The 15045-nt window shown below is 39.8% G+C and overlaps 1 protein-coding gene across 4 annotated transcripts in view; it reads left to right on the top strand.

The window, feature by feature from the left end:
* The window catches only part of nbeal2 (neurobeachin-like 2), a 38454-nt gene that overhangs the window by 19988 nt on the left and 3421 nt on the right, over window positions 1-15045 (top strand). For 3 of the 4 annotated variants that reach the window (XM_041987022.1, XM_041987019.1, XM_041987021.1), the window contains 28 exons: window positions 200-355; window positions 457-616; window positions 2947-3035; window positions 3135-3845; window positions 3964-4148; window positions 4296-4452; window positions 6092-6235; window positions 6878-7201; window positions 8033-8182; window positions 8300-8457; window positions 8539-8663; window positions 8765-8882; window positions 8983-9140; window positions 9225-9358; window positions 10327-10434; window positions 10534-10629; window positions 10742-10866; window positions 10990-11130; window positions 11217-11347; window positions 11466-11575; window positions 11681-11798; window positions 13199-13296; window positions 13394-13507; window positions 13605-13691; window positions 13783-13892; window positions 14122-14294; window positions 14377-14471; window positions 14567-14683. In XM_041987022.1, the coding sequence (XP_041842956.1) occupies window positions 200-355; window positions 457-616; window positions 2947-3035; window positions 3135-3845; window positions 3964-4148; window positions 4296-4452; window positions 6092-6235; window positions 6878-7201; window positions 8033-8182; window positions 8300-8457; window positions 8539-8663; window positions 8765-8882; window positions 8983-9140; window positions 9225-9358; window positions 10327-10434; window positions 10534-10629; window positions 10742-10866; window positions 10990-11130; window positions 11217-11347; window positions 11466-11575; window positions 11681-11798; window positions 13199-13296; window positions 13394-13507; window positions 13605-13691; window positions 13783-13892; window positions 14122-14294; window positions 14377-14471; window positions 14567-14683 (4392 nt within the window). The remainder of the gene's footprint in view (window positions 1-199; window positions 356-456; window positions 617-2946; window positions 3036-3134; window positions 3846-3963; window positions 4149-4295; window positions 4453-6091; window positions 6236-6877; window positions 7202-8032; window positions 8183-8299; window positions 8458-8538; window positions 8664-8764; window positions 8883-8982; window positions 9141-9224; window positions 9359-10326; window positions 10435-10533; window positions 10630-10741; window positions 10867-10989; window positions 11131-11216; window positions 11348-11465; window positions 11576-11680; window positions 11799-13198; window positions 13297-13393; window positions 13508-13604; window positions 13692-13782; window positions 13893-14121; window positions 14295-14376; window positions 14472-14566; window positions 14684-15045) is intronic. The other variant, XM_041987020.1, reaches the window with a different exon arrangement.

The raw sequence follows: 15045 nt of genomic DNA, 5'->3' as shown, positions 1-15045 counted from the left end.
TCTTTTAATCAAGGAGTTTAATAATTTGACCTTTACTTTTTAGTGTAAAAATGTATTACCAGACAGGAGCTAAACACTCCCTGATTAGCTGAGCTTTATGTCTGTAGTCTGATGGTTTGGCTTGGCTCCTTTTAATACAACTTTATCATCCCTCACCCATAATCCTTAGTCATTTATCAGCTCTTCCACTGTCTATCAGGTGGTGAAGGCCTTGGATGTGCTGTATGAGCTGTTGAGAAGCAGCCCTCCTCGTGAGCAGGTGCAGACTGTGCTGCTGGAATGGGGCGTGGAGCAGCTGTACTGTTTGCTGCTCAGTCCAACCTTTGGGGATGAAGCCAGAGAGAGGGTATTCAGGGTGAGGAAAACAGATCTGACCTCTTTGTCATTACAATAATTAATGTTAGTGCATCTTCCCTTGTGTTATATAATCAAAATGGGGCAAATTTTCTCATGCAGGTTTTATACAAAATCCTTAAGAGCGAGAAAGTGTCAGAGCGCAACAAGCAGCGCATCAAGCTGAAGGATTTTGGCTATCTAGGACTGATTTGCTGTCTTGAAGATATTCCCGTAACCATGACAACTGTGCGCTGTCTGTACGAGCAGGTCCTTGCTACAGGTATTACAAAAATATTGTTTTTCTTTAATAACTGAGATTGATGACATAGAACATCTGACCTTTTGAATAAAACACTGACTTTAAGCTGGAAATAAAACATCCTTAACTATAAATGAATAAACTGTCAAACTTATCTCCATCATAATGACTACCTTAGTAATCAGACTGTAATTTGGTATGGATTGATTCTCCACAACTCTTGATGAAATCTGACACTAAATGCAGATTGGAGCCACTCCTAGCAGCTATTACACAAGATGCAATGTACAGGTTGCCAGGACATAACAGGGCACTAAAACTATGTATACTGTAGAACAGGGGTGCCCAAGTTTGGTCCTTGAGATCCACCATCCTGCAACTTTTAGATGCAACCCTTCTCCAACACACCAGAATCAAATGACTGACTCGTTACCAGGCATCTGCAGAGCTGAATGACATGCAGACGACATCTGATTCAAGTGTGTTGGAGAAGGGTTGCATCTAAAAGTTGCAGGATGGTAGATCTCGAGGACCAAACTTGAGCACCCCTGCTGTAGAACCTAATAAAGCTATTTAGACAGAAGCTTGAAATAGTTACTCAGCATTACAGATTTATATTACAGATATAACCTCAAGGAAAAGCAGGTAATCAGAAGATGAAATTAGAAGTTTTCAAACAGTGGCATTGAAATCAGATGCAAATGTTCTGGTTTCATTAAAGATGCAGAACTATCAAAGCCAGTTTGTGAAACTTTGAACAAATAAACAATACATCAGCAGAACAGATTTTTGAGGACTTCAGAAAAAGAGTTGTTCGTGCTTTCGTAGCTGAAAACAGTGACAACATCTCTAAAGAATTTGTCAATACACATTCAAATAGACTGTGTACAAATAAAGGAAATTCAGCTCCATTGTTTCCCTCCTCAGGAGTGGTCCACTAACAAAAAAGTGAAATAGTCTAGTTCACAAAGGAATAGAGAGTAAATTCAAAGAGACTAAAAACTTTTCTCACATTAGTTGAAGTTAATACGTGAGTCCAGCATCAGATGAACATTGAACATCAAAGGTGTTCATGTCAAAGAACATTACTGACTCTTTTACTTTACTAAAGTTCACATGGACAAGCTAAACAAATGTGTGTGGATAGATTGGATATTAGATTGGGTAGATAGATTTTGGTTTAAATAAGAAGTGTCATGTTTGGAGAGAAACAAAAAAAACATTCCAGGATAAGAAACCTCATCCAATCTGTGAAACATGGGGTGGTTGTATAATGGTTTGGGCCAGGACATCTGTTTGTGATCTACATCTCATTGTAATTCACATGAGTTTCTTTGTTACAAAACTGAAAAAGAAATAAGCTAATTTTTTGGAATGACTTAGTCAAAGTGTTGATAGCTGAAATGTTGTAGAGGGACCTGAAACAAGCGGGTCTTTGAGCTGAAACTGTTTTAGGTCAAAGAAATGATCTCTCAACTGATCAACAGTTAAGATACAGGTTTAAACTTAGCAAAAACAGTTTAAGGACATTTGTGTTTGGTCAGTTCTTTCATTGTTGTTACATTGCTTCTTGGTAATAAATCTTATAATGCTGGACAGCCTGTTTATTTCCAGTTTAAATAGTGCAACATTTGTAAGGAAAATGCCTTCATGAGATGAGCAGCAGGATCGAGTATGTGGGTTGCACTCATGAAATTTTCTATGACAAACAGCTTATTCTGCTATTGACTCTCAGTTGGTGTTGTTTATTGAATTGGATGATTAAACTGTGAAGAAACAAGACGTATTGGCAATTTAACACCTTATTAATTTAACAAAAAGGGGCCCCAATAGCATGTGGAAGAATGTACAAAGCCACAACAGCCTCTCACCATCACACTGCCTCCATCAAAGGTTGGTGCATCAATATGCATAGTGTTGAGCATGCTTAGAGCTGACACCTTTACTGGTTTAAGTCTAATGGTCTACAGTTGAAGAAGGTCCCAAACATAGGACAGAACAGGCTAGTAAACAGATAAAGAAACCCAGTGCACTGCTGAAGCAGGAAAATTACAGTTAATTCTGAATTGCATATCTAACACAAATCCAAAAAATGATTGAAAAACCAAGTAGAAACAAACTAATGACATGACAAATAGACGGCAAATTCTACAACTGAACATGCAATAAGACAGTTACAAAGACACTAAAACAAGACTTTACAAAAATAAAGAACTTTGTACAGCCAAAGGAGCTAAAAACACATAAATCATTCATGACATAATGAAAGCACCTGAAAGCTTATTTTTCATCTTTCTGCTTTGATTAATGGGAACATGCATAAACACTACACATTTTCTGCTGTCCCACAGATGCCAGTCCTAATTTTAGAGACCTCTTGGCTGTGGTTTGTCTTTCCCATCGAGCTGAACTCACCGTTCGACTGGATGTCTGTCGCAAGGTCAGTAAAAATTTCTAATGTAATGTTTCATCATAACCAAATGTATAATCTAAGCAACACAAACAAGCTCTCTTTCTGTTCCCTTCAAAATTACAACAGCTGTTTCATCTGATCTACTCTAATGAGGATTATGTAAAGCAGCTTGCCAAGCAGCCTGGCTGGCAGGATGTTCTGACCAAACTCTATGTAAAAGAGTCTTACGAATTCAATGCTGCCAGCATTGCAGACTCAAACACCCACAGTTCCTTTGAGCCAAACTACCGACCTCCGCTGCGCAGAGAACAATCTCTAGTCATTGAAGACACACGAACAAACATCTTTCTTAACTACCGCAACTCCCAGGACATCGAAGATGAAGAAGAGGAGGATGAAGGCGGTCAGCGGGACATCTCTGAGGGATTCTCTGATTTATCCCAGTCGCCTCCCAGCGGAGGTGGAGGCCCGTTGAAGAACTTCAGGGGCTCCCTCCATTTCAAGTCATTTGATTCAGTAGATCAGGAGAGCCACTCATCCTCTATCTCCAATGCAATTGATATTACCTCATCTCGACCTGAAGATGAGGGAAGAGGATACCAGCCGCTCTCACCCTTTGGGTCACCCTTTGATTTGGAAATAGGAGGGGTGGGGGAGTCTGGCACACATACACCTGCAGGGAGTCTGAACAACACACCATCTCCTCTAGAGCACTGCAAACCATTTTCACCACTCAGACCTAGGAAGAGCTCCAGTTTGTCCAATGTGCTGGATGACACCAGTTATGGGACAGACCCACCTACAGGAGACACAATCTCCAATACGTCTAATCCTCAGGTATCTTTGCTCCTTTACTTCAGATTTAACTGATGTTACAAACTACATATTTAAAATGTGTCAGAACTTCATTTCATTGTTTTTTGTTGTTGTTTTCATACCTCATTCTGTATTTCAGCAGACCCCTGAGGAGGAGCTGTGCAACCTGCTAACCAACATAGTTTTCTCTGTGCTGTGGACCGGCAGTGGAGCAGAGGGGGCAGAAGATGTGATGTGGAGGGAGAGGGGGCAGGTGTTTTCTGTCCTTACCAAACTCGGCTCCTCCTGCCAGCTGGTGCGCCCCCCTGATGAAATCAAACGCAGGTCAGTCATGATATTAAAATGAAAAGAGACTATGAGCCTGTCTTGCAGTGAAAAAACAAACTCAGCTATACTCTTATTAGTGTTGACCAAAGTCTAAATATCAAGAAACAATGTGTTCAAAATCTATTTGTCACTCTTGTGTTCCAGTCTTTTGGAGATGATGCTGGAGTCTTCCCTGTCAGACCTGAGGGATGCCCAGGGAGTGTCTCTGCCTTTCTGTCCCATTCTGGTTCGGCTCCTCAGGCTGCTGCAGGACTTCCTGTTTGCAGAGGGTACTGACAACCAAACATTGTGGAGTGAAAAGGTATAACTGATTAATTTTCTTGTGCTGTTGGCCCATTTTAATGGGTCCATGATTTTTTTCTCTGCTCTTATATTATTATAGCTGGTTGACTTACACAAGAGTGCTAAAAAAAATCTTTAATTTGTTACATGGAGTCTGATGTGCTATTCTATCTAAGTATTATATCAAACCAAGCAAAATTATAATGGTAACAGTTTTGAAGAGCCATTTGTTTGTTTGTTAGTCACCAAAACCCTCCAGGTCTTATAACAAACTTGGGGAAGAGATGGAGAGCCAAATATTTTGGTTCAATTGTGTTGATTTCTGTAAAATATCAACACAATCTTGATGCCCTCTAGCTGTAGATGAATCTTGTGTCCATTCTGCTGAAACAGAATATCAAAAATAACTTGCCACATTTCTTTTCTAATAGGTAAGACAGACATCCAAAATTATGTAGGTAGATTCCTCCATACAACTAGGCCTATTTCTATTGATTTCTCCAAATGGTATATAAAAATAATTGAAAATGTATATTAAAATTAAATATACTGTGTATATTCTCATGATGCTGTGTAGACTGAAAGCAGTGTGGTGGAAATATACTTAATACTCAAGAGTTTGATAATGTGAATACAGTTAGCACTAGCTTGGGTTCTCGCTGCTAGTTGACATATATTCACCACCAAGAAAAAAATGACAAACTCTCCAAAACCACAACAAGGGTTTTGCATGACCTATACAATGTTATGTATTAATTAAACAATAAAACATCATAATCTGATGATCAGGGAGATTTAAAGATTCCTGTACTTAGACTTTGTTGCCATTTGACACAGACAGCCAGCTGTTAGCATGTTCATGCTAAACCGCTTGTTGTCACATGTTAGCTAGCTTGGCAATGTGAGTGACTGAGTTACTCATTTCCAAAAAAGTAAAAATGTTAGTATTTCTTCCTCCACATCTTCTTTTCTGTTCACAGAAGAGAGTTACATCTCTATGATTAGGGCTTCAGTACTCCACATAGCAATTAAGGGAGGCTGCCCAATAATTGGAGTCTTCTGCTTTCACTTCAAATTGCAACCAAATTACAAGTTTTCAAACCTCAGTTCAGCGACTTTTGTTTTTAAATCTATTTTTTAAATCTGTATTGCCATAAAAAAAAAAAAAAAAGCTGATTTCTGTTGTGACTCAGCTGGAGGCCGAAAGAACAGTTAATTGTATTGTCATACATAAAATTGTTCAGTACATTATTATGAAATCAAACTGACACAAAAGACCCTCAATAAAACTGCTAGTTTCTTTTTTTATTTAAATGCACCTGCCTTTTGTTGGGCCAGTTAAATAAAATTTTAAGTCTATATTGTATGATGTCAGGTATTAAATATTTTGTTAAATTAGATAAGTAATTCAAGCTGGTGTTTCAGAGCACTAAACAAAAAAGCTGGTTTTCAGCAGTTGGATTTCTTTGTGGGTGTTTTCATTATTAAATAGTAAGTTAAAGGTTACTGACTTGTTACAAAAGCTAGGAGAGTCAAGGTTGGGCGTGGGTTATGTCAAAATTGCCATTTAAATGTGCCTTAAGGTAAATAACTTATTTGCTTCAAGGTGTGTAAACAGGTCTATCTTTCTTGTTGAGTCTCTTGTTGTTGTACTGCAGATCTTTGAGGGGGTGGTGAACTTGCTGGACAGGTTACAGGCTTGGCATAGCACCCCTGGCAGCCCTGGAAACACTGAGCTGAAAGAGATGGCCCAGATCGGCTTGCGTATCATCACTGGGTATATCCAACAGCAGCACTCGCAGGTCAGCTGCACCTAAAACTGGACCAGTCATACACACCACCTATTAACATGAACTATTTTTCATTGTACTTGTCTTTCACAACTCAAACAACTTAAAGATAGATTTCTGCAGAAGATAGTTTTAAGGAGGTTTACAGTACCTATTTATATTGATAAGTGCACTTAGATAAAGACAGTTTTTAAATACCAGGCCTTCTATGGATTTCTTTGTAGAGACATTGCAGTCATTCCTGTTAGGGAGTGTTCTGTATTAAAGGGCAGCTTCGCTCTAAGTTATGACTGCTGGTGCTGATTGTGGGATTGAGAGAGCAGTCATAAATGCCTTGAACATTAGGCCTTTCATCATATGTTTTTGGTTTTTTATTTCCAAAGTAAAGTAACTCCACATAAAGCCTTTTGTTTTTCAAAATGTCTCTAAGAGATAAAATAACTTATTTGCTCCCTAACACCACGGCTGCTGGGCTTCTGGTGCAAAAGAAAGAAAAAAAGACAATATATCAGTCCTCCATCATTTGTAAACTTCTCTTAAATGCCCCCTTTCTGTATTTTATGTAGATCTTAATCAGAACTTGAAAAACATTCTTCTATAATTTTATTCTTAAGCTCCTACTTGTTAAGTGATTTGCTATTTTTCCATTTTCAGGTGTGTGTGATGGCCTATTTGAAGCTTCACAGCCTTCTCCAGACTGTTCTCTGTCTGAGCTGGGAGGAGGTGTGCTTCCTGCTGGGTCAGCTTGGTGCCCCCTTGTGGCCAGAAGGTGTAACGGACGGCACCAACTGCAGCCAGTCAGAGACTTTCTCCCAGCTTGTGCCCATCGTACGCACATTACTTGATCAGCATGCTGACCCCATCACCCTCCAGAACCTCTTGCCAAACCTGCCCATCACCAATGGCAGTACCACCTTTGCCCAGGACCTGAAGGCTTATTGTTGCACACTGGAGTGGCAGGGCTTTTACCAGCAGCGGGTCTGTCTCTGGAGTGAATTGCTTTCATTTATCTATTATTTAGGGAGTTTAGAGAGCCTTCTATTCTGTCTGTGAGTTAGTATAATCAACCATCTATTTTCAGATTCTGCACACTGTTCTTTGTCAAACACAAGATTGTTGTCATCTCATTTCCTGACCTAAACTTTAACCTGTCAGTAGGTGGCAAAGAAATCTAACGCACAGTCTAACTTAAAAAAAGGTATCACTGATTAAGATCACATGCCTAAACTTCCATGTATTGTCTGGCTAACCAATGGGCAGAGATCACTTTAGGCTTGAACCTGAAGCTGAGATGTTGTATGAAATGTTGCCAAACAGACACACTGTACTCACTAAGTATATATCTATCATTGCTGTGTGTGACAGTGCATGCACATAAATCTGTTTTGTTTAGATTATCTCCGCATATACAAATCTTGCGATACATTAGCCAGTGTGGCATAACATTGGCTGCCATCACAATTTTGAAACTTGGCTGAGGCAGAGACACTAAGAGAACATAAACGTTTATTTTTAGACTTTGTATATTTATGTCAAATGTGTATGTCTGTATTTTTAAACCCTGAAGTGTCCTCTGAACAGTGGGAGGAAAAGGAAAACAGCAGCCGAGTAGCAACAGTTGCTTAACTATCATTTAGTACATTAAATAAGAAAGGAAAATTGTTAGTGAATGCAAGTTCTTATCCGAGTTATAATTCATGTTAGTTTCGTTCACTTAGTTGTTTTATTGTTGATGAATTACAATGTTGAGTAAGTCTATGACAGGTTTACGGCTCTGTTAATGTCCTCCACCCTTAAATGTGCCTCCAGGTTCAGCCCACCATGGAACAATATGAGCTGGACACATTTGGGAGGAGCCATGACATTATGTCCAATTTCTGGAACTCCTGCTTTGATGACCTGATGAGTACGGCATTTAGACGGGACAAAGACAGATCTGACAGCAAATCTAAGTTTCAGGTAAATAGACCTACAGTGCTGCTGCCTCAGTCCCCCACTCACATCACTAACTCCTTGCACAAAATGCAGTTTTAACCCTCCAGATGAGTTATTTGCTGTGTCTGACTGTAAAAACAGGAGGCGATCATAGACCCCTACCTGAAGCGAGTCCGCAGTGAGAACAACAGGTACCTCATTTGGCAGAAGCAGAACTCCAGCCAGCAGGGGGTAGTGTGGCAGCACTGGAAGGCTTTCCGCAGGCTTTTCACCAGCGAGAGAGGAGCGTGGGCCAACAGGTATAGTACTCTTTTTGCTCGATCTTGTTCCCCAGAATGTGCTGAACTGTAATTTTCCCTTTGTCTCATGTTTGATATCAGAGTTCAGTCAGAGGTGAAATGGAAGTTGTCCAATGCAGAGACATATTCAAAGATGCGTCTCAAGCTCGTACCCAATTATAACTATGATCCACACAGAGAGGCCAGTGCCCTAAGAGACAACATGGGTATGGCAAAGACATGTTTGCTTTTTCTTTTCTTCTTCTTCTTCAAAGTAAAATGGTTCACTGTAACAAGGTTTTTGTGTGTGTGTGTGTGTGATTATCAGGAGCTGAAAGTCCCCGCAGCTCCGAACCAATCCCATTGGCTGTTGCTAAGGAAGCAAAAGTGAGTGACATGGAGGATGATCAGCTGGGAGAAGAAGACCTTGTCTTCTTGGATAACAAGTAAGTCTCAAATGTCTACATCACATCTCTCAAATTTGCTGAAAACAATATGAAAAATATCAAATGAGATTATTATTATAATTTTTTTCTATGCCTTCAGGGCGGAAGGAGAAGATGAGAGCCAGAAAGAAAAGCTGGTTCTGTCTGAAGACTGTGAGCTCATCACCATTGTGGCGGTTGTTCCGGGTCGTCTGGAGGTTACCACACATCACCTGTACTTCTATGATGGCAGCAGTGAGAAAGAGGAGACGGAGGAGGGTGAGAAATATTTGACAGAAAATAACAACTCATTGTTCTTCAAAGGGTTCTGTTGAAGGTCAGTAATACATCTTCCTCCTTCAGGAATCGGGTTTGATTTCAAGAGACCCCTCTCTCAACTGCGAGAGGTTCATTTGAGGCGCTACAACCTGCGGCGGTCAGCGTTGGAGCTGTTCTTTATTGACCAGGCTCACTACTTTATCAACTTCAGAAAGAAGGTGATGCCATTTTAAAGTTTTATTTCCTTGCATGTTTGGTTATAAACCTGTTTCAAAATACTTAGAATGCAGTGTGAAATAACCTAAAACAGAATGCAATGGTTTATAAACCATTTAAACCTTTGAGAGATTTTATGTTTCTTCACAAATATATATGCTCTGTTTGAATTGGTAGCAAAGATTTTGAACAAAAAATTGGAACAAACATTTTTATTAATGCTTTGCATTATGTTTTCCTTTAACAACAAAATGTTTTTGCTATTCTTGCTTGGTTTTAGATTTCAGCTTCTCAGTATTTCACAGCCTCCGTTTTTAATTTTTCTTTTTAGCATGTAGCAAATCTTTTACTCAGTCTGGACAGCAAGCAGACCAGTTAAACATTTGGACTCTTTTTACTCTAATACATCAATTATCTGGTTTGACGTTGACTTGCATGAAAATACAAGACGTTACACCCCAAAAAAGCACTTTTAATGGTAACTAAACCTATATGTATAGTTCAGCACTTTTGATATCTCCACAAACATACATGTAGTTTATCCCAAGTGCACCAATACTTTGCTTTTGAACTGTGTACTGATAACAAACCAGATTGTCTGTCTCCTCCTTAACCTATAGGACATAATATCTAACATTTACTAAATGAAATTTGCTGATCTCAGACAGTTTTCCGCTTCAGCTCAGCCTGTTTTTAATAACTTCCTACCATTGTGTTTGAACTTAGAATGCACCAATAATCTGCATTAACTGACAGAACTTTAAAGAAATTTACATAGACCTATGTGCTGATCTGATTTGATATGCTTATTATGTAATGTAGATAATAAAATCTCACAGCCTGCTCGTTTATGCTAAGAAGCATTGTTGAGCAGGGGGGCGTTGAACCTTTACCCTTTGCTTCTGACACACATCAACAATTTTGTGGCACTAAATTCAAATAATGTGAAACAAAGTCTCTTATTCCTCAGGTACGAAATAAAGTATATTCGAGGATCCTCGGGCTGCGACCTCCAAATCTGTTTTACTTCGGCTCCCGCTCTCCCCAAGAACTTCTAAAAGCATCAGGCCTCACTCAGGTGTTTATTTACATCACATGTAAATATGAAGTTGATCTTTTCTGAGCTGGAAGTTGCTCATGTTTGTGACTGAATGCACTTTGATGTTGACGTTGACAGAAATGGGTGTGCAGAGAAATCTCCAACTTTGAGTATCTGATGCAGCTGAACACCATAGCTGGACGCACCTTCAATGACCTGTCGCAGTATCCGGTGGTAAGTATGCTGCTTCTGTCACCACAGCTGATTTTTGATATGTCTGATAAGATGGTGAAATTACAGTGTGAGGAGGCATCAGAGTGCAGCTGAGTATTCTGTTTCTCTTTAGTTCCCCTGGGTTCTGTGTGACTACACTTCTACTACGCTTGATCTGAATGACCCCTCAGTTTTCAGAGACTTGTCCAAACCCATTGGTGTAGTCAACCCACGGCACGCACAGAACGTCAGAGAGAAGTGAGTGGTTTTGTTAGAGTCTTTAACTAATACAACAAAGCTGTAGCATTGACATCCAGTGTTTTGGTTTTTATTATATTAAACCATTGTGTTAACAATTTTCTGTATAATTTTTCTTTTCAGGTATGAGAGCTTTGAAGACCCAACAGGCACCATTGACAAATTCCACTATGGCACACACTACTCTAACGCAGCAGGAGTCATGCACTACATGATCCGCATGGAGCCGTTCACCACCCTGCATATCCAGTTGCAGAGCGGCAGGTGGGAACTCTGACCACTTCACTGATAACTCATCGAATTTTTCATTACCCTTCGATGTCCTACAGCTGCATGTCGCCACTGTTTAGGTTTGATGTCGCAGACAGGCAGTTCCACTCGGTGGCAGCAGCATGGCAGGCTCGTATGGAGAGTCCAGCTGACGTCAAAGAGCTCATCCCAGAGTTCTTCTACTTTCCAGAATTCCTGCAAAACATGAACGGTAAGCTGCACCATTCAGTGTGCAGGTAATATGTTTTGGGAATGTTTTGAGATATACAAACTGCATTAAAATGTTTAAATAAAGAACCTAATTCATTGCTACTGCACGATGCTGGCAGGCTTCGACCTCGGCCATTTACAGATATCTCAGGACCCGGTGACAGACGTTGTGCTCCCTCGCTGGGCAGCATCAAGGGAAGAATTCATCAGAAAACACATGAAAGCTCTGGTGAGCCCACACAAACATCCAGAGTCATAAAACTTAGTCAGGCATTTGTGTCTTTGTGTCCTATTTTAAAATTAGGATGAAAAGAACTTGTGTTTGAAACTGTAGGAATCTGAGTATGTGTCCAGTCACCTCCATGAGTGGATCGACCTGATCTTTGGTTACAAGCAAAGAGGGGAAGAGGCAGTGGACGCTCTTAATGTCTTCTACTACTGCACTTATGAGGGTAAGGTTACAACATAAAATGTCTTTTTTAGGATAGAAGTTAATCAAAAATGATCTTTTTATTTAGAATAGATTATATTTTTATAATAGACTTATTAAATAGGATTTATTAAATAAAATCCAATATTGAGTTTTGAGCTCAGAACAAGTATGTGAGAAGAGCAACCTGATTTTTATTTTTTTATTTTAGTTTCTATATTTCTTAACAAGCCATTTAGATTTGCAGTCCAGTGTGCTGTTATAAGGCAATAAGTGCTTTCCTTCAATTGAACATGATCTCATGAAAAGTTAGGATAGGAGCTCAGAATATTTATCTATAGTTCTAAATATTGTTTGTTGGAAGTGGTGCTTAAAGTATTTCTAGTCTATAAATTAGGACAAGCACCTAAATGTAACATCAAATTCAATGGCCCAAGTGCTGCTGGAATCTTATTGGTTTATCTCATATTTGTCCGACATAATGCTGCTTTATATCACAAAATTATGTATAAATGTTGTACTAAAGGCAAAAGAGTGACTTTTCTGGTAATGATATACTCATTCTGTAATGGATGCCTCAGGAGGACCCAGAAATTCAGCCCACACACAATGATAAGTTTTAAACAGTTTTACTTGAGCACTGGAAAGAGTGGAGGCAGGGAGGAAGCAGCTTTATGGTGGAAGAGCAACAGGGTCCAGGCAGTGCTGTGGAATAGAGAGTCCTGAAAGGGATCCAGTAATTGACAGCTTGGTATCCAGTCACCAAGTTAAACGGTTCAGGCAGACAATGATCAGATCTGTTAGACAAAAAGCAGATACTCAACGGGATGGGCAGAGATCGGTAGTCAGCCCAATAAGGGGTCAAAAAGGGGTAGGCAGGAAGCAGGAAAGTCTGACAGAGAATTGGGCAAAGGGGAGTCCAGGAGTCATAGCAGGGCCTCATGACACATCCATGATCAGCCGGTTAATTCTTATGTGAATATTTCCTGATGTACAACAGTAGCTCTGGTCTGTGTTAAAGTTGAGGCAGTGGTGGACCATTGACACCCCTGAACTGTGAGGAGATTAAAAAAAAAAAAAAAACAGAAAAAAGATCAACAGGTGAATAGGCAAACCTTTTGTTTCCCATGTTGTAACTTTGTGAGATTTGTGAGGAGCAGAAAGGTCCTACTTGATGACAGAAAAATGGCAGTTTTAGATATTAAGGAAGGAATAAGGAATTGTGTGCATGTCCAGCACTGAAACCAACTGATACAGAGCTGAACAGGGTGTTTTATAGTTATTGTATAAAAAGAAACTCAAAATATGCTTTCTCGGGACCTGCATTAACTTATTAAAAAGGTGTGTATTAAGGAACATGTAAATGTTTTTCTGCTCCCATGCACAAGCCTCTCTTTTTATATGCATCTGGTCATTCTGCAGGTGCAGTAGATCTGGATGCAATCGCAAATGAGAACGAACGTAAGGCTCTGGAAGGCATCATCAGCAACTTTGGGCAGACACCCTGTCAGCTCCTGAAGGTACCATTGAACACTAATTCTCAGCTTCTTCATTATTATATAAATCTCCTTTAAAAAACATATCAGCATTTTTCACACAAAGTGTCCATCCAAACAGGAGCCTCATCCTCTTCGAATGACAGCTGAGAATGCATCAAGGCGGCAGGCCCGCCTGGATACATTGCCCCCAAACATCTTTGAGCATCTCACAAAACTCCGGCCATTTGTGGAGGTATGGTCTAAAATGTTTTTATATCCTCTCCTCCTTCTGAGTACTTCTTCTTGTGCAATGTGTGAGTGCATTTATATGTTTATGTTATTCTCTCCAGTTGGTAAGTGATGGCCTTCCTCTAGTCCAAGCAGTGGTACCAAAGAACCAGAATCGCTCCTTCATCATCCAGGGGTCTGACATTCTGGTAATGACAAAATTTAGAACCAAACACAACAGTAATGATTTATAATAGTTCATTTTTATTGTTTTAAAATGATTGTACTTTCTTCCTACAGGTGACCATCAGTTCAAATGGTTTGATCGGGACACACAGCTGGCTTCCATATGATAAAAGCATTGCCAACTACTTTACATTCGTTAAAGACCCAACAATAACCAATCCCAAGTAAGTACCTTCAAAAATACACTATGAACTCCATATGTAGCTCCCAGTGAGCACACTAATTTTTACACTATTTCTATAACACCTGTGTAGCCATTCTTCAAGTTTCAGTGCATCTGTAATTAACTTGGTTTTGTTCATTCTATATTTATCTGATCTCAGACGTGTATGACAGAAACAAAAATCCCAAACACTGCTTCCACCTTTTCCCATCCTGCTATGTATTTTGCAGAACTCAGCGTTTCTTAGCTGGACCTTTCTCTCCCGGCGTGGAGATCAGTGCTCAGGTGCTGGTGGTGTCCAACGATGGTCGTCTGCTTTTCAGTGGGGGACACTGGGATTGCAGTCTTCGTGTCACTCAGCTGGGGAAAGGAAAGCTGGTGGGCAGGATCTGCCGGCACATCGGTGAGCTCACTGTTATGAATTTTAAATTTTTTCTTCTTTTATCAACAAGGCATATTTATTTGCATTTTTCTATTTGACTAAGACATTGTGACTTGCTTGGCTCTGGATCTCTGTGGCATCTACCTCATCTCTGGCTCAAGGGACACATCTTGTATAGTGTGGCAGGTTTTACAACAGGTGAACATCTTGATCTCTCTGTACATGTCGGTAACAAGCTGTTATGTTTGGAATAAAGCCCTTTTGTATGGGCTCTCTTTTTTTGTGTCCCTCAGGGTGGATTTTCCAGCGGACTGTCCCCGCGGCCAGTGCAGATTCTTTGTGGACATGACCAGGAGGTGACCTGTGTGGCCATTAGCACTGAACTGGATATGGCTGTCTCAGGGTCAAAGGTTAGAGATGTTACTATTAAGCTATGAAACACATGAATATGTGGGAATACCTGCAACGTTGGAGCATCTCCTCCTCCTGTGTGCTTGTCTGTTTTTTGTTTTTGTTTTTTGTCCTCCACTTGACCAGTTTTCTTCAAATGTTTTTAAGGACACACTGCACACCATGTTAAGAAATACCAAGTTTTCAACTAAAAGCTCTACAGGGATCACCTTACTTTCTCTCAAAAATGTTTCTTTACTGGATCTTTGGTGTTTTCTATAGATGCATCTAAAGAAATAGAAAAAAATTATGTTTCTTTGCTGCTGGCTGCAGGTTACAAAGTGGCTAAAGATGCATTTTAAATGGTTGCAAAATTAGCTAA

The sequence above is a fragment of the Melanotaenia boesemani genome, chromosome 6 (genome assembly GCF_017639745.1).
Source record: "Melanotaenia boesemani isolate fMelBoe1 chromosome 6, fMelBoe1.pri, whole genome shotgun sequence".
Lineage (NCBI taxonomy): Eukaryota > Metazoa > Chordata > Actinopteri > Atheriniformes > Melanotaeniidae > Melanotaenia > Melanotaenia boesemani.
Note: the sequence above shows the minus strand (reverse complement) of the source record. Positions and strands in the feature narration are given on the sequence as shown.